Source organism: Orycteropus afer, unplaced genomic scaffold, assembly GCF_000298275.1.
Source record: "Orycteropus afer afer isolate SDZICR_OR568_19922 unplaced genomic scaffold, OryAfe1.0 scaffold00014, whole genome shotgun sequence".
NCBI classification, from domain to species: domain Eukaryota; kingdom Metazoa; phylum Chordata; class Mammalia; order Tubulidentata; family Orycteropodidae; genus Orycteropus; species Orycteropus afer.
In genome coordinates, this window is record NW_006921601.1 from 5,548,923 (window position 1) to 5,568,140 (window position 19,218).

Here is a 19,218-nt window from a genome sequence, read left to right on the forward strand (position 1 = left end):
ACAAAAACAAACTCAAGTTGGATCAAAGACTCAAATGTAAAACCTAAAACTATAAAGCTCATCGAAGATAAAACAGGGGCAAATCTAAGGGCCCCAATTTATGGCATAAACAGACTATCAAGTACAACCCAAAATGCACAGACAGTGGAAGAGAAGCTAGATGACCAGGATTTTTAAATAATTAAATTCTTATGCATATTGAAAGACTTCTCCAAAAGGGTAAAAAGAGAACCTACAGATTGGGAAAAAATATTTGGCTAAGACAAATCTGACAAAGGACTTATTTCCAGAATTTATAGAAAACTTCAACACCTCAACACCAAAAAGACAAACAATCCAACTCAAAAATGGGCAAGAGACATGAACAGGCACTTCACTAAAGATAATATGCTGGCAGCCAACAAACACATGAGGAAATGCTCATGACCATTAGCCACTAGATGCAAATCAAAACAAAAATGAGGTATCATCTCACCCCAGCAATAACAGCAAAGTTCAACAAGAGAGAAAATAACAAATGCTGGCAAGGCTGTAGAGAGACTAGAACTCTCAAACACTGCCAGTGGGACTGCAAAATGGTACAACGATTATGGAAAATGGTAGTGTTTTCCTTAAAAAACTGAAAATAGAAATACCATTTGATCCAGTAATTCCATTGCTAGGAACATATCCTAAAGAGGTGAGAGACAGGACATGAACAGACATATGCAATCCATGTTCATCACAGCACAATTCACTACAGAAAAGAGAGAAAACAATCTAAATGCCCATCAACAGATGAATGGATAACCAAACGATGGTACATTCACACAATACAACACTATACTACATTAAAGAATAATGAAAAAATACGCAAATCAGCTTACAATGTGGATGAATTTGGAGGACATTATGCTGAGTGAAATAAGTCAATCACAGAAAGACAAATATTGTATAAGCCCATTATTGTCAAATATCAAGGAAAGGTTTACTTATGGTTGGTTACCAGGGATGGAGAGAAGAAGAGGGAAAATTTCGGACTAGTTGGGGGGCACATGTTGATTTGGGTGAGGGACGGGGTGGTATAGAAAGAGTCTGTGACCAGCATGGTGACAATGGGGAAAGGGAGGACACAGGAATGTGTACAAAAGATACAGACAACAGAGGCAAATAATGTTACATGCACAATACTGCATTACCACTAACACCAAACACGAGGCTACTGATAAATGCATAGACAAGTGAGAAGATCAGGTGGGGTCGGCAAACAGGAATACACCCTAGATCAAGAATAGATTTAGCTGAAGGTAATCTTACATATGCACTTGTGATACAAAATTAGCCATACACATTACAGAAGCAACAGAAGACAGAGTTGGAGTAACCTCTCAGAGACAACCAAACAGCTTGAGAGAGACAACCATGGGGCCTGCCAACTCAGGACCATAGTCTCAGGGTATGCCAAGCTCAGCTGGTATAACAGTACATAAAAATCTTGTTCCACAACCTACTTTGGTGAATAGTGACTGGGGTTTTAAAAGCTTTTGAGTGGCCATCTAAGATGCAACTATTGGTGTCTGTGGTAGTTGTTTGTGTGTCAGCTTGGCTGGGCCTGGTTGAGTGGCTGGGTAGCTGGTGGTAGTTATTCCCCATGATGGACTGGCAATCAACTCCACGGTGGGATCTACCACAAGCAGCTCAGTAGCTGCCTTTGGGATGTGGTCTGCTTCCTTTATATAAGGAGAAGCCTTGGGGATAGTCTCTAGCCTATGGCACGCTTGGACCCTGCATGTAGCCGTGTTGTTGCTCAGGAGCCTGCTATGCTCTGCTGACCTTGGGACTTAAAATGGATTTAAGTTAATGGCCTGCCGTGTGGTTTGGTAACCTCGGGGCTGTGCCTTTTTACTTGTCAACTTTGGAGCTTCTCAGCCTCAGCAGCTGTTTGAGTGAAGAAACACCTCTAGCTCCAGTGGGCAGGGAGCAGGAAGCAGAGCTGGACCCTAAGGTTGAGAGGCTTTCACCCAGCCCCTAGAGCCTGGCACTTTGAACTAAGACTTCTAGCTTCCAAACTGCAAGAGAATAAACTCCTGTTTGTTAAAGCCATCCCATTTGTGGTATTTCTGTTAGAGCACCACTAGGTAACCAAAACAACTATGTATGAGGCAGTTAACACATCCCTGCTATCCATAACAGATCTCAGAGAAGGCAGGTTAATCCATAGTCTTAGAAGATGCTTTGTTCAATGTCAAACTTTCTCTTTGTCCTTTCTATGTTAGTCTATCCTCATCAGTTTCCCTTAGGTTATAAAGTCAGTGGTTGTTGTTGTTGTATGCCGTCGAGTTGGACCCGACTCATAGAGACCCCTCCTTGGGTTTACGTGGTGATATCAATACAGAAGTAGATTGCCCAACCTTCCTTCTGAGGAGTGGCTGGTGAGTTTGAACCACCAGGTATTTATTTGGTAAGTGCATTGAGATTGGCGTCAGAAGGAATATCATGGAAAAAGTTCTAATTAATTTAACTTGTCTGTGCAGGGGAGGAAGGAAAGGAACAGCATCAGGCTTTCACACAATTATGTAAGTTGACTGGAACAACTAGCACCCGAACTATTATGGGCTGGTGGATAAATACTTAATTATGGACTCTCTGTGCCAATACTTCTGTTTTCCTCCATTTCCTCTCCTTTGCTGTTATAGTCCATCCAAAAGCAAAATAATTGCAGTTTTACAGATGGTTATTAATTCCTCTGGAATCATGGCAGTCTGCTGCCTAATTATGCACCAGTACATTATTAGTCTTTCTGGAACCATCATGTTACACTATATCTCATCTATTCACATAAAAAGGCTCAGGCTTCTTCCCATGAGAGCACTTGTGTCCTGGACTCCACCCATGACCCTAATAGCAATGTTCAAAATCCACAGATCCAGTTTCAAAGAGTTATGGTGCTGGTGAGAAGTAAGATGAGAGGTCAATGATTATACAAATCAAATCTTATGCAAACCCTATCTAAGAATATGGACATCTTGAATGTAGCTCAAATGGGCTGCTATACCTATCTTAGTGATTTGGGCTAGGATTTGGACTGGGGAATGATTTATTATATTTAGGGCTAGAGATGTGGAAAAAGATGTTGCATTGATCTTCCTGATTCTATGCTAGACCCTAGAGGTCATTTGGTACTTTGGAGGAAAAGAGTTAGAAGAAGGAAAGAAATGAAAGTAAAGATTGAGGAATAAGGAGATAAGACAGAAAATGGCTTTCTCTGACTAAAAGGAGGATATCTACCTGCCAGAGAATTGAAGTTATTTAATATCTGAGGTGGTTGCCTCAAACCTAATCCCCAGCAGGAGTAGCAGTAGGATCTGATTTTACATGTTCTTCACAGGGAGGAAATATTGGTTAATCAGGTTAAAACTATTGGTTAATTGCAGCCCCATTGCCACTTCTGAATCATATTTCCAAGGACAGGCAGAGTGGGCTCCAGAAGGACCCTGAGTAAGCTGAGGCCACCCATGGCCCTGCTTTTACTCTTCTGGGGTACACCAACAGGACAGCTCCTTCTAATTTGTTGTCTGGCAGATCAGAGCAGGGCACACTGAGCCAGACATCTCACACTCTCACGCTCCAGAGTCCAGAAGCCTCTGCTCAAAACTTGGAAGGTGGAAGTTAATGGAGAGATGGAGGCTTGCCTGGCACACTGATTTCTACCAGCTGTCTGGCAGCCCACCACTCTTCCCCTCAACTAAGGCCTCTGGTTGCAGCTGAAATCCGAGTTCTACACATTTTTCTTAGAGCCTCTGTGGAGAGCCTCACCCTCTGTAACCACAAAACAGATTCACAGAGACTGCATTCACATCTGACTTCCACCAGCACAGATGGATACTTACCCCAATCTGTCCACACAGGCTGAGGAGATGAGATTATATTGACAGCCTGTGTCAACCAAGGCTTTCACATCCTTTCCAGCACACTGTGGGGAGGAAATATACTGTTCAAAAGGAGCCAGAGGAGCAAAGGGAAAGGGAGATCCAGACAGCAAGCAGCAGATGTCATATGAAAGACAGAGTTGGAGAGCATCTTACAATTACAAGTTGGGACTCTGTCTCATCTTTACCTACTGCTGACTCTGCCTTTAAGTAGCTTTCTTTCCTGCTGAATTCAGTGCTGATAGACGATTCCAAAGACTTTGGATGTTTTATTCCACATGCCAGGGTACCTTTAATCTTTTTTTTTTTTAATCTTTTTTAATCATGACATACCCCTTTTCAAATCCGATGAAAGCTTTGGTACTTCTTCCCACAAGGATGCACATACATACGAAATTTTGTATGCACTCCAGTGTTCATGGAGTGCTCCTTTAAAGTCCATTTATGAATTTCATGATAAGACCCACAACTCTATAGTGTTCGGAGGAGAGGGCCCACTCTTGAGATAAAAGAGGGCTCCCAAATCCTACGTTCTAGAAAATCCCAAAGCTGCCCTCAGAACATTACCTGGCAAGACACCAAAATCATGTCATCATCCTCAGACTTCTTTAGACTCTCAGACTTAGCCTGATTGAGTCTGCTGGTCTTGGAGGCCCAAGGGACACGGCTGCTTCGGAGCTTAGACAGATTGGTTTCCATGAGGCGTCTCTGCAGAATGTTATGAGGTTGCTTGAGAGATAGAAAGCAGAAGCTTCTTAGTGACAAGCCATTTTCCCCCCTCCCATTGTCCCCAAGGTGTCATAGAAATAACGAAGAGGCCTCACATAACTAAGCTCTACGGATGCTTTTTATTTATTCTTCTTTCAGGTTGTGGACTTCACTAGTATTGTCAGAGCATGTATATAAACTAACTTGCAGTCGGCCACCCTGAGTAAACAGGCAAGAAAGGCCACTGGGAAATGTGGACAGGGCCAATGAATACTGGTTAGAGCTCTGGTAGCATGGTGCCTAAGGCACTTGATTGCTAACCAGAAGTCTGGCAGTTCAAATCCACCAGCCACTCCTCAGAAGGAAGGTTAGGCAATCTACTTCCGTAGTGATACTGCCTTGGAAACCCAATGAGTCGGGTCCGACTCGATGGCACATAACAACAAGGACAACTTGGCAATCTATGATATGGACTACTTGGGTCTGCCGCCTCCCCTTCCCTTACAAGGACATTACAGGAGAAGAGTGCCATTATTCTTTGCAGAATATATGATCTCTGTATCTTCCAAGTGACTGTAAATCAGTCCTTACAGAAAGAGTAGCTCATTTTCACAGGCTAAAGAAACCTACCTAGCTCTGGTAGTCAGAAGCTCTTCTTATTACTATTTCAAGTCTCACTGCCTCACAGTCCTATTTCTTAGACCCAGTCTGCATATGCCTTGGTGGCCTGGCTCTCCTGGGTACTAAGTCACTGATAGGGGTGGGATGGGAAGACAGGAATTCATACCTTCTGAGCAACACTATCAGGAGACATACTTTAGAACCTGGCAAAACCCACAAGAATTATCCTCACTGATACTCTCTATACTCAAATCACTGGCTTCTCCTGCCATATGCTCGTCACCCATTCCTCCTCTCTTTTACAGGCCAAAAAGTAAGGGTATAAAAAGGATATAAAAGGGAGTCAAGAAATTGAACCCATACCTGTGGCTTTCAGCCAAACAAAAGACAGGCATATGAAGCGAACATTTATACTAGGTAGATACACTTCTTGGAGAGAACAATCATGGGAGAAAGAAGGGCTGTTTATGCACAGGGAGACATTTCAGGGGGTAGGAGTGCATGGAGGGATGGACACAAGGAAGAGGAGAGGAAATGGGAGGGGAGCTGTTGCATTGGGGTAAATTATTGTAGTCACTGTCATGAGACAAAGTGTATATGAACTGCTGTATGGAAAGTGAATTTGCTCTGTAAACCCTCACCCACATCACAATGTTGTTGTTGTTGTTATGTGCCGTCAAGTCGGACCCAACTCATAGCAACCCCTCCTCGGGTTTCGAGGCAGTATCACTACGGAAGTAGATTGCCTCATCTTCCTTCCGAGGAGTGGCTGGTGGGTTTGAACCACCAGCCTTCTGATTAGCAGTCAAGTGCTTTAGGCACTACACTACCAGAGCTCCTTCAAATCACAATAAAATAAAATAATTTTTTTTTTTTTTTTAAAAAAAAAGGAGCCAAGAAGCAGGGGACCTTATTCTGTGCCAGGATACCTAATATTAGGAAGCAGAATGAAGAGTTCAAGTCTGTTCTCTGATAGAGTTTAGGAGAGCTTCTAGGGCAGAGACAGCCACTCTACTGTTCCTACCCAAAGTGACCTCCCAGAAGCATAAGCCACCTCTTGAAAATAAAAGTAATTTGAGCTGACAAATGTCCATATGTAAACATTTTACCTTCAGTTTAAAATAACACTCAAAATCCCTCCAATGATAGAGACTAACCCCAACACATCTATCTAAAATGTACCAGATGGCACTTTAATTCTAGGGGGAAGACAATCACTCTTAGAAGTCCAGAGCCTAGCACATTCCCTGGGAAGAGTAGAACCAGAGAAGGTCTTAATTATCTGCTACTTTACAGAGTTCTACGGAAGAATGGAATCAGAGCCATGACTCACAGTAACCCTGATGAGGTGAAGAAACAAATTCCCAAAATATGCTGATTGTTGGCAAAGCAAGTTCTAAATTAGTGTCCTTGGGAAAAGGGGAGGGGAGAAGGCATTTATAAAGAAAATGAGAGCTTCTTAGTTTCATAAAGAGCTAGAGGAAGTACAAACTCTGTCAGATTTCCTGATGCCACACAAGAGAACATCATTTGAGGAGAATGCTTTGCTCCTTAGAAGAAACAAATTATTCATTCTAAAGGAGACTCCTAGCTCAAGCCATACTAAAGCAAGGTGTTTGTTTCTGTCAGACTACACTTAGCACAGTCCTCTTTTTTCATTTGTCCAGCTATCACATGCATATGCTAAAACTCACTGCTGTCAAGTTGGATCTGACCCACAGTGACCCCTCCTTGGGTTTCCAAGGCAATATTTTTAAGGAAGTAGATTGCCCAGTCTTCTTTCTGAGGAGTGGCTGGTGGGTTTGAACCACCAGCCTTCTGGTTAGCAGTCACATGCCTTAGGGATTATGCCATCAGGGCTCCTTCATATGCATATGAAGGAAATTAAAACACCATGGCTTGGATAAGATACACTTTGGTGGGTGGGGCAGAGAAAGAAAAGAAAAAGGAAGACCAAAGAAGAATCGACATGTTTGAATTATAGTTTGTAAGAAATAGTGAATATACCATAGACTGCCAGAAAAATGAGTATCTGTCTTGGAAGAAGTATAGCCAGATGCTCCTTAGAAGCAAAGATGGCAAGACTTCATCTTGCTTACTTTGGACAGGTTATAGGAATGGATCAATCCCTAAAGAAGACTCTCAATGAGAAGGATTTAGATGGTGTCTGCCACAGCGCACTCAAACATACCAACAATTGTGAGAATGGTACAGGACCAGGCAGTGTTTCGTTCTGTTGTACATGGGGTCTTTACGAGTCAGACCAACTTGTGGCATCTAACAACAAGGCCAGATTACCCTATAACTAGTTTAGCATCTATTTTCTTATACCTGCCCTACTTTCTACATTTTAAAACAGCACATTCCCTGCAGACATTTAAGTTTGTAGTACAAATGTATCTTAATTTGACTATTTACATACTAATGGGGAGCTCTGGTAGCATAGTGGCTAAGACACTTGCCTGCTAACCAGACGGCTGGCGGTTCAAACCCACCAGCCACTCCTCGGAAGGAAGGTTGGGCAATCCTACTTCCGTAGTGATACTGCCTCGGAAACCCAAGGAGGGGTCGCTATGAGTCGGGGCCGACTCGACGGCACATAACAACAACAACAACAATGGGCATTTAGGTTGTTCCCACAGTTTGCCATTAGAAACAATGCTGCAATAAACTTCACACTCCATTTTCTTGAAGCTCTCCTCTACTGGCTTCCAAAACCATCTATCTATTCCACACCTGTCTCTTTCATGGGTTTCCTTTCTTCTACTCATTTCTTCAACATCAGTGTTCCTCACTACTTTATCCTTGATCCTTTTCTTACTCTACATATTCTCCAGGCATTTTATCTACTTTTCTACCTTTATGATGATGACTCTTTCTCATGACCAGACCTCACTCTTGAGTTTTAGACACATAGATCCAACTGCCTATTTGAACTTATCTTCTCCACATACGTATTTCACAGACACTTCACATTTAACTTGTCCCACTGATCTTTCTTGTACTTTCTCCCTTACTCTCTACCTTGGTGAGTAAAATTCTGCCTCCTTAACATCATATTTTCCTCTCAATTTCTATGGCTCCTTCTAAGTTCAAGCCATTTCCTATATTGCTTTCAGGATCCCTACAGAGGTTCTCTTGTCCACTGTATCAAACATAAAATCCTCAATTTAGCATTTAAGATCTTCCACAAACTATTATTACCCTCTTTCCCTATCTGATTTTTAATTATTTCTCCATAAAGGTTTTCTACTTTTTACTTATAAGCACCACTTTTCTTTAAACCCCACTTTCCTTTTCAGGAATAAAAATGATTTCAGCTCCAAAGCCCTGTTCAGTTTTAACATTCTGGGTTACTTCCTTTCCACCAACATTACACCCACTCTTAATTGTTCTCTTTCCCTCACCTCCCATCCCAAGTATCACTGCAGCTTCCTCTAAAGTATATCTGAACTCAATCTAACTTCAACCCTACCTTTCCTAACTCCAATCTAATCTGAACAACCATCATTTCTTATCTGTACTACAACAACCCAACTTGTCTTTTGCCTCTTCTTTCTTCCTTCTCCAATCTATTCTCTACATAGCAATCAGAGCTTTTTAAAAGTCAGATAATGCGCTCCCTTATTCAAAACTCTTCAATGGTTTCCCCTGGTTCTTCAAATAAAATCCACACTCATTATCATGGTCTTCACTTACTATGTCTGCTTTTGTGCTACAACAGCATTGGTGAGTAGTTAAAACAGAGATTGTTTGGCCTGTAAAGCTGAAAACATTTACTATTTGGTCCTTTACAGAAAAAAAAAAAAAAATCATCAATCCCTTACTCAGAGTAGTGGTTAAAAGCAAATGCTTTTGAGTCAGACAGAGCTCAGTTCAAGTTAGTAAGTACCTCATAGTGCTTCTGTGATGTTTAAATGAGATGATCTGCATAAAGCATTTAAGACCATCAGATACAGAGTAATATCTCAAACTATATGCACATGTCCACCACCTATCTGTCAGTCTGTCACACTATTGTGGCTTGCATACTGCTGGAAACTATGCCACCATTATTTCAAGTACTAGAAGGGTCACCCATGGTGGACAGGTTTCAGTGGAGCTTCCAGACTAAGAGAGACTAGGAAGAAAGACATAACCAGATCTGCTTCTGAAAAAATTGGCCACTGAAAATCTTATGAATAGCAAGGAAACACTGTCTGACATAATGCCAGAAAGTAAGCCCCTCAAGGCACTCAAAATACAACTGGAGAAGAGCTGCCTCTTCAAAATTGAGTCAACCGTAATAATGTGGATAGAGTAAAGCTTTCAGGACCTTCATTTGCTGATGTGGCATGACTCAAAATGAGAAGAAACAGCTGCAAACATCTCTTAATAATTGACCATGGAATATACAGACTATGAGCCTAGGAAATTAGGAAGTTGTGAAAAATGAAATGGCACGCAAAGATCAATATCCGAGGTCTTAGTGAACTGAAGTGGCCTGGTATGGGTCATTCTTAATCGGACAATCATATGGTCCACTATGCTGGGAATGACAAACTAAAGAGGAATGGCAACACATTCATCATCAAAAAAAACATTTCAAGATCTATCCTGAGGTATAATGCTGTCAGTAATAAGATAATATCCATACGCCTACAAGGAAGACCACTTAATACTACTATTATTCAAATTAACACACCAACCATTAAAGCCAAAGATGAAGAAACTGAAGATTTTTACCAATTTTTGCAGTCTGAAATTGACCAAACATGCAATTAAGATGTATTGATAATTATTGGTGATTCAAATGTGAAAGTTGCAAACAAAGAAGAAGCATCAGTAGTTGGAAAATATGGCCTTGGTGATAGAAATGATGTCAACGATAACATAGAATTTTGCACAACCAATAACTTTTCATTGCAAATACATTTTTTAAACAACATAATGGACCTCACCAGATGGAAAGCACTGGAATCAAATGTACTGTATCTGTGAAACAAAGAGACGATGGAGAAGTTCGATATCATCAGTCAGAACAAGACCATGGGCTGACTGTGGAACAGACCATCAATTGCTCATATTCAAGTTTAAGTTGAAGCAGAGAAAAAAACAAGTCCACCAGAGCCAAATTATGACTTTGAGTATATCCCATCTGAATTTAGAGATCATCTGAAGAATAGATTTGACGCATTGAACACCAGTGACCAAAGACCAGACCAGTTACGGAATGACATCAAGGACATCCATCATACACGATAAAAGCAAAAAGTAAATAAAAAGGCAGCAAAGGAACAAAGGAAGAGAAGACCAAACTGAATGTCAGAACAGACTCTGAAACTTGCTCTTGAATGGAGAGTAGCTAAAGTGAATGAAAGAAATGATGAAGTAAAAGAGCTGAATAGATTTCAAAGGGCGGCTCAAGAGGACAAAGTAAAGGCCTAGAGTTGGAAAATCGAAGGGGAAGAACACACTTGGCATTTCTCAAGCTGAAAGAACTGAGGAAATTGTGCTCATGAGGAACTTGTACATAGACTGAGGCAGTCTTTTAACAAAACAAGGAGATACTGTGGGGTTTAAAATCAGGAAAGGTATACATCAGGGTTGAATCCCTTCACTATACTTATTCAAGAAGTTGAACTTTATTTAGAAGAACATGTCAACAGGTTTGGAGGAAGACTCATTAACCTGTGATATGCAGATTACACAACCTTGCTTGCTGAAAGTGAAGAGGACTTGAAGCACTTACTGATGACGATCAAAGACTACAGCTTTCAGTATGGATTACACTTCAACAAAAAACAAAAATTTTCACAACCACATCAACCAAATGACGTATTTCATTGGGCAAACCTGCTACAAAATACCTCTTTAAAGTGTTTAAGAGCAAAGATGTCAGTTTGAAGACTAAGATGCACCTGACTCAAGCCATGGTATTTTCAATAGTCTCATATGCATGTGAGAACTGGACAATGAATAAGAAAGACCACAGAAGAATTGATACTTTTGAATTATGGTGTTAATAAAGAATATTGAATGTAACATGTACTGCTAGAAGAATGAACAAATCTGTCCTAGAGGACATGGAGCTGGAATGCTCCTTAGAAGCAAGAATGGTCAGACCTCGTACTTCAGTTGTGTTGTCAGAAGGGATCAGTCCCTGGAGAAGGATATGCTAAGTAGAAAGTCAGCAGAAAAGGGGAAGACCCCCAACGAGATAGACTGACACAGTGGCTACGACGATGGGCTCAAGCATAACAATTGTGAGGATGCTGCAGGACAGGCAGTGTTTCAATCTGTTGTACAAAGGGTTTCTGTGAATTGAAACCAACTTAACAGCTCTGGTGGTGTAGTGCCTAAGGCATTTGACTTCTAACCAGAAGGCTGGCAGTTCAAACCCACCAGCCACTCCTCAGAAGGAAGGTTGGGCAATGTACTTCCATAGTGATACCACCTCAGAAACCCAAGGAGGGGTTGCTATGAGTTGGATCTTACTCGATGGCAGTGTGCGAATGCAATGCGCAAGAACAACAACATATGCATATGTATTTTAAATTCTCATGCATAGCTTAAAATGGAAACTTGATGACATTTACTTTTGTTTCCTTAGAAGACCCTAAACTCATTTTACTCTACTTTAGTCCTCATACATTGTCTGTGGAGAAATATAGATTCCTGATTGACTCACATTTCAAGCCCAGTATACATGTCTCTAGTAGCTCTGGTAGCGTTGTGCCTAAGGCACTTGACTGCTAACCAGAGACTGACGGTTCAAACCCACCAGCCATTCCTTGGAAGGAAGGTTGGGCAATCTACTTGGGCAATCTAGTGATAATGCCTCAGAAACCCAAGGAGAGGTCACTATGAGTTAGGTCCGACTTGACAGCATATAACAACAACAACATACATGTCTCTACCTCTGGCCTTGGAAATATAAAAGAGCACTAACATCTGTGCCTTCTCTTTGCTTGCTAGCTGAATATACAACATGTGACCCATTCTATCTCATGGGAACACAGATTGTCCTTGGGCTTGCAGTTGCTCAAAAACATATGGGAATCTACCTAAGGCAGACTGTCACATTGCCACAGGCCTTCTATGTTCTCTTCTCCTTTGCCTCGTGACCTATCAGACATGTCATTTCAAAGTGAACAGCCTTATTTCTGATTGTTACCTACTTTGTAGATTGGTCTGAGAGGGTGATTTTTCAGTTGCTCAGGGCAGGCCACATTTTTGGAAGAAAAGATTCACACATGAGTGGAGAATTGGAGCAGATAACTGTAAAGTACTTCTTACTCTCAGATTCTACAGAGCACATTCTGGAAGCCACTTCCTCTCTATACCATGGTCAGCTGGCTCATCAGGGAATGATGCAGCTATAATCAGATGTTGGTCTCCATTCTTGTCACACGAGGCCAGAGTAATCACCTCTTCCACTGAATTCCTCTAGTGCTTACTGACTGTAACATCTTAACAACCTGGTGGTGTTGCACTAGAGAACTTTGGAGCCTTAGAAAATAGCACAAAATATGAATACAACATCAGGGTCTGGCCCAAATTGAAGATTTCCAGAGCCTTACCTGCATTGTAACAATAGCACACATTATGTGAATACTTGCTGAGTTATGGATGTCTACAGTATTATGGTGGAGCCATGCCTAAGGCAATCTACTTCTGTAAGATTTATCGCCTTGGAAACCCAATGGAGGTTGCTTTGAGTCAGACTCAACTCGGTGGCAGTGAGTTTGATTTTTGGTTTGTGGCATTATGGATATCTAATCTATAGGGCACTACCACCGACTGGTCTAATTGACAAAGATTATGATCAGGTATATCAGACACTCAGAGTACAGAGCCAGTGAAATGAAATTGATCATTTCATGGTTAGTTGCCTTTGTTGTTTTCTACTCTCCTCCTCCTCAGCTTCATTCCTAATTCTAGTCAGTTTTGCTACAGCCTTTGGTTATAAGGAAAATCAATCACGGATAGGAAAGCAAAACTCTCTACTACTGGACAAGTAAGGACATGTCCTGATGAATATTGGTGTGGGAGCTCTGGTAGCGTAGTGGCTAGAACACTTGCCTGCTAACCAGACGGCTGGCGGTTCAAACCCATCAGCCACTCCTCGGAAGAAAGGTTGGGCAATCCTACTTCCGTAGTGATACTGCCTCGGAAACCCAAGGAGGGGTCACTATGAGTCGGGGCCGACTCGACGGCACATAACAACAACAACAACATTGTCATCATATAGGAAAGACCACATACTATCATGTAACATGACAGTGTGAAAATGTTTTAAAGTCCTTAGCACAGTGAGAAGAATATTTATGAATGTGGTAGCTAAAATAAATTACAATAGGCAAAACTCCAAGAACAGAGGGTTTTTTTTTTTTTTTCCTGCAGATTCAGCTAGTTGTTTTATAATAAATCAAATACAGTATTACTCACTCACACCTCTAGGTTTAGTTTTTTGTTTTGTTTTGAACATTTTATTGTAACTTAGGTGAAAGTTTACAGAGAAAATTAGTTTTCCTAGTCAACGATTTATACACATTTTGTTCATGACATTAGTTGCCATTCCCTTAACATAACAGCACTCTTTCCAACTCCTCCTGGTTCTCCATTTCCATTTGCCCATCTTTTTCTGCCCCTTCATGCCTTCCGATCTTTGTTTTTGGGGAAATGCTGCCCTTTTGGTCTTGTATGGCTGATTGTTCTGAGGAGGATGTTTACATTTTTGTTGTTGTTGTTGTTATGTGCCGTCAAGTCGGCCCGACTCATAGTGACCCCTCCTTGGGTTTCCGAGGCAGTATCACTACGGAAGTAGGATTGCCCAATCTTCCTTCCGAGGAGTGGCTGGTGGGTTTGAACCACCAGCCTTCTGGTGAGCAGTCAAGTGCCTTAGGCACTACGCTACCAGAGCTCCTATCTATTTGGCTGAAAGGTGATCTCTGGGAGTGAGTTCAGTTCCGGGTTTAAAGGGTGTCTCAAGAGCTATAGTTTCAGGGGTTCCATCAGCCTCTATCAGACCAGTAAATCTTTGTGTGTGTGAATATGATTTTTTGTTCTACATTTTTCTTCCACTTTGTTCAGGACCTTCTATTATGATGACAATCAGAGTTGCTGGTAGTAGAAGCTAGGCACCACACGGTTCTTCTGGTCACAGGGGCTAGTGGAAGCAGTGGTTTGTGTGGTCCATTAATCCACACAAACTGGACTAATTGTTTCCTCATGTCTTTGATTTTCTTTACTCTTCTTTGTTCAAGATGGGAAGAAGCCAATAGTTGTATCGTAGACGGCCGTTCACAAGCTTTTAAGACTGCAGGGGCTACTCACCAAAGTAGGATGTAGAACATTGTCTTTATGGACTATGTTATGCCAATTGATCTGGATGTCCCCCATGACTATGGTCCTAACCTCTCAAATCCAGTGGCTCAGTCTCTCAAGGTATTTGGTTACAGCTAAGAACTTTGCATAACTTTGCCTCCTATACATTCCACTATATACCTGGATATATTTGCAGTATATACAAATATCCCCTGCCAAACCTATATATGCTCATGGGTATACTTCCCCATGCCATCCCATACCTTTTCAGCTTACATATCTACCACTGTATCCACTCATAAATTGTTTGTTATTACTGTTATTGCAGGATTGTGCATATAATAATATTTAGCATTGTTGCCTTTTACTCTTGCGTCCTGCCAATGTCTTCCTTTGCCTTGGTCATGTTGTGCTGACATTCTCTTTATTGTTCCCTTCATCACAGTTAATACATGTCTACTACCTAGTTAGTGATTTTCCCTCCATCCTCCTCCCTTCCCTGGTAACCATCAAAGAATGTTTCTTCTGTGGGTAAACCTTTTGCTTTTATAATAGTGGTCTCATACAATATTTGTCCTTTTGTAATTGACTTGTTCCATTCAATATCCTCTGTTGTTGTTGTTGTTGTTGTTGTTGTTTGCCGTCGAGTCGGCCCCAACTCATAGCGACCCCTCCTTGGGTTTCCGAGGCAGTATCACTACGGAAGTAGGATTGCCCAACCTTCCTTCCGAGGAGTGGCTGGTGGGTTTGAACCGCCAGCCTTCTGGTGAGCAGTCAAGTGCCTTAGGCACTATGCTTCCAGAGCTCCTCAATATCCTCTAGGCTCATCTATATTGTGAGATGTTTGGGTTTAAGTCTTAATCTAATATAGAATAAGCAGAACAAATGAAAGAATAAACAAAGTAAGAGAGCCAGACATAAGAAATAAGATTAAATTTCCACAGCAGACTTTCTGCAGCCAAATCCACACAAATAGTAATAGAGCAAAAGCACTTCTCTGGGGCCAAGAGAGTAAGACCATTCTGATTGTCCATGGGAGCCCTTTGCCAATCAAAAACGGTTGGCAGCCTGTCATTAAACATTGAACACTACAGAAACAGCATGGTAACACACAGATAATTCAGAAACCCCACCTACACAATTTGAATATAAGTCATTAGTATGAGGAAAAACAACCTGTAATGTTCACACAAGTACAAATCTCAGAGTCAATGAAAATTAATTTGGTTTTTGTCCCCCATCTTCCTCTGGTGTCATCTTCTCCATTTCTTGTCCCCCTTTTATTGAGTTTGTACTATAACCCACTTTAGGAGCTCTGGTGGCGTAATGCCTAAGGCATTTGACTGCTAACCAGAAGGCTGGCAGTTCAAACCCACTAGCCACTCCTCGGAAGGAAGGTTGGACAATCTACTTTTGTAGTGATACTGCCTCGGAAACCCAAGGAGGGGTCACTATTAGATGGATCCAACTCAACAGCAGTGAGATAACCCACTTTAAGGAAGAACTATTCAATCAATGCTGGTGTCTTCCAATTTCACTTCTAGTGAAAGAAAAGGGTAATGGTCTATCCTACTAGATATATCTAAAAAGTAAAGTGATAAGAGTGTGCTTCTAAGGTTACTGCTAGGATTGTACTATGGAAGCAACATCAGCTCCGAGAGAGCTAAGCATGGTGTCTTACCCCAGCCTCACAGCTTCCTAGCCATCTCTCAGTCTGCCTCGGCTTCATGACCTGCTGTAGCTCTTCTATGCAATCGCTTGCACATTAAAGGTATGTGAACAGTAACAAGAGAAATGGTAACTGTGGTTTAGGGCTTCATAGTCAACTGCCGTTATGTCACATTCACCGTAATACCCTGTTTCTTGATAATGTATCCTCCTTGCAGCCTACTCTCTGTGCTCTATCCTATCAGCTCCTGGGTGGCTTAACTAAGACAGACAGGAGTCAGAAAAGCACATGGAATTCTGCCTACTTAGGATGAAGCAGTGTAAGAAATCCTACAAAGAAGGAAAAAGAGGATATAGGAGATTCCAAGGACAACCAAATGTCCATCATATTTTAAATCCAGTGTGGAGAGAAGAAAAAAAATCCACACTTTAATTCTTCTCCTATTAATACTTCCCTGCATATTATTATTTGTTCCTGAGGCTTCCAGGAATTTGAATTATTTTGGTCTAAAAGATGACTTGGATCTGATTTGCCAAGTGAATCTAGAGTACTTTATAGCGAAAGGGGAGGGGAGGGGGAGAGGGAGAGAGAGAGACAGAGAGACAGAGAGACAGAGAGACAGAGAGAGAGACTTACGTCTTTTCTAGGAATACATTTCAGTCTCTCACCACTCAGGGTTAGCATGAGTTTGATTGACTATCTTGTGGGTTGTACATGAAAAATAACTTTGAAAACAGAGCAAGATAACCGGGGTAGACATCCCCTGCCCATAAATGACTAAAAATGATTATCACAACGGGGGGGGGGGCAGCAAATCTGATATTGTTATCTGTGTGAGTTTTTTAATAAAAGAAATAGATGCACAAGTTCTACCCTCCATAAAGGGGGGCTGAAAATAGAAATTTCAGTGAATCAGGGCTGACAAAACTCCCCCAATTAAACATTTTAAAAGCTAAATAAAATAAAATTTAAAAAATACTAGAAAAATTACACAGAGCACCGACTTTAACTGTAAAGACAAATTTAATGTTTCATAAATTACTGTCCAGATGAATAAAGTGATCATGAAATTCATGGATACAAACAACAAGAATACTCCAGACAAAACCACCAAGTGGAACCTAACTCTGGCCCAGCAGCATTACAGTAGCTGAGGTGTAAGAATCAGACATAGCTCATTATACTGATAAACCAACCATCCCCATCCTATAGACAGAACACAGTTGGTCTTTGAGCCCAGAACTCCATTCCTGGGGTTTCTGCTGCTCACTGTGAAGAGTCCCTCTGTACAACCCTGTTACAAAAAAGACTGCGCCAGCCCCAGCTCCCCATACTAGCTAGTCAGTGAGACAGAGCCGACCGGCTTCCTCTTCCTACCAGCCTCCTCGAAGCTAGTAGGAAGAGATATAAGAATGAGGAGATATTTGGGGTTCAGGAAACCTTAAAGTTCTACCCTTTTTCTCTCTCCCCACCCAGGATGGAAGGGCAAAAATAGATACGACCAAAATCAAACTGATTCTCCCAAGAAGATTCTTTTCATATAGAAAAAATGGATTCAACAAAAGTGCCAATTAATGTCCCTTTTCACTTCTTTCTCTCCTTCGACTCTTGAAGAGTCACCTCTGCCTGGGTCATAGGACCAGCCAAGCAGTCTGTGTGGCAGCGGGAGCTCCCGTCTCTGTGAGGCTCAAGCCCCACGGCATTAACCATGGGAAAGAAAGGCGACCTGAGCGCAAGGGGGGCAGAGCAGGGTCTCTTCCTTCTATTCGAAAGAACAGAGACACGAAGCAAAGAGACAAGCGAGAAGGGAGCGTGAGCTAGAAGAGCCACGACGGAGTCCTGAGATAAACTGAAGCAGAGGGATTTGGGATGGAAAGGGATCCGTGACCGAGCAAAAGCCAGCGGACAGCAGCGGGCTGGGGCGGTGACTCAGTGAAAGCGGCAATGGGCCCAAGGGAAGACTGCACGGTGCTAAGGTGACAGGCAGAGAGGGCCGGGCGCGAGCCGGCGACGCCGCGACCGCGAGGGCTCACCGTGTCCTTGGACGAGCCCAGCTTCTTGAGGCCGTCTAGGGGCAGCAGGTCGGCAGAGTCCTTGTGGATGAACTGCACGGCCTGCTTCATCCGGCGCTGCTGCCGCAACGACGCCGCCTCCCGCATGTCGGTCTCCTTCCGGCCACCCTCGGTGAGCACACCTGAGTAAAACATCTCTAAAGCGCTCGCAGCCCAGCGTCCCCGTGGCTACCGGCTCCCCAGCCGCTCTCAGCCTCGAGCTCCTCCAGCGCAGTGAGCCGCGCGCCGCGGTTTTTATACCCGAGCGTGACGTCATGGGGCAGCCTGTGCGCGCGCGGGAGGCGGGGCCGCACAGCGTCCTGGCCCGGCGGGCGGCTCCCCTGCTCCCCCCACCCCATTTGTTACCCGCTCCCACGCTGTGCCGTCCCGCCCGCGGAAGAGCAAGCGAGAAATAGGGGGCGCTGGAGGGGCTGACTCCGTGCTCGAAGAATCCACTGCGGTCTCTTCACCTAGGCGTCCCCTCACGTTGCAGGTGCCCCGCAACCTCTAAAGGTGGATGGGTTGTGAGACCTAATGCCGAGGATCTTCTCCCTCCCCAACCACTGTCCCCGGGTGCCCGCTCACCTGTCCACGCTGTGGCAGAACCAGGGATCACCGACAGCTGGGCCATGCCCCGAGTTTGGTCGCCCGCGCCGCTGCTCTGCTCTGCAGATTCCCACGGAATGGCACCCCCACCTCCGCGCCCCCTCCCGGAGTCTTCGCGCCCGCAGCCGGGACTCAGGAGAGCCGGAGACACGTTCCGAAGTTGGGAGAGCTCAGGATTTCTCCAACTTCAGGTCGGTTCCCACCCACCGGGCCACGTGACTGGGGAGGGGGCAGCCCCTGCCGGCGGGCTGGAGCTGGCCCTTCGGCGACTCTACCTCTTCCAGCACCTTCTGGCCGCAGCCTGGCACCTACCTGCCTTTGCAAGTGGAGAAAGTCACCACCGGGT

General features: G+C 43.1%; 1 protein-coding gene across 1 annotated transcript in view; it reads right to left on the reverse strand.

Moving 5' to 3' along the window:
• NRIP3 (nuclear receptor interacting protein 3) overlaps positions 1–18,897 on the reverse strand; it is a 40,515-nt gene extending 21,618 nt beyond the window's left edge. The window contains exons 1-4 of the mRNA XM_042782762.1: positions 18,852–18,897; positions 18,249–18,409; positions 4,476–4,637; positions 3,870–3,952 (exon numbers count right to left, since the gene is read on the reverse strand). Coding sequence (XP_042638696.1) covers positions 3,870–3,952; positions 4,476–4,637; positions 18,249–18,409; positions 18,852–18,897 — 452 coding nt within the window. The remainder of the gene's footprint in view (positions 1–3,869; positions 3,953–4,475; positions 4,638–18,248; positions 18,410–18,851) is intronic.
• Positions 18,898–19,218: the final 321 nt, after the last annotated feature.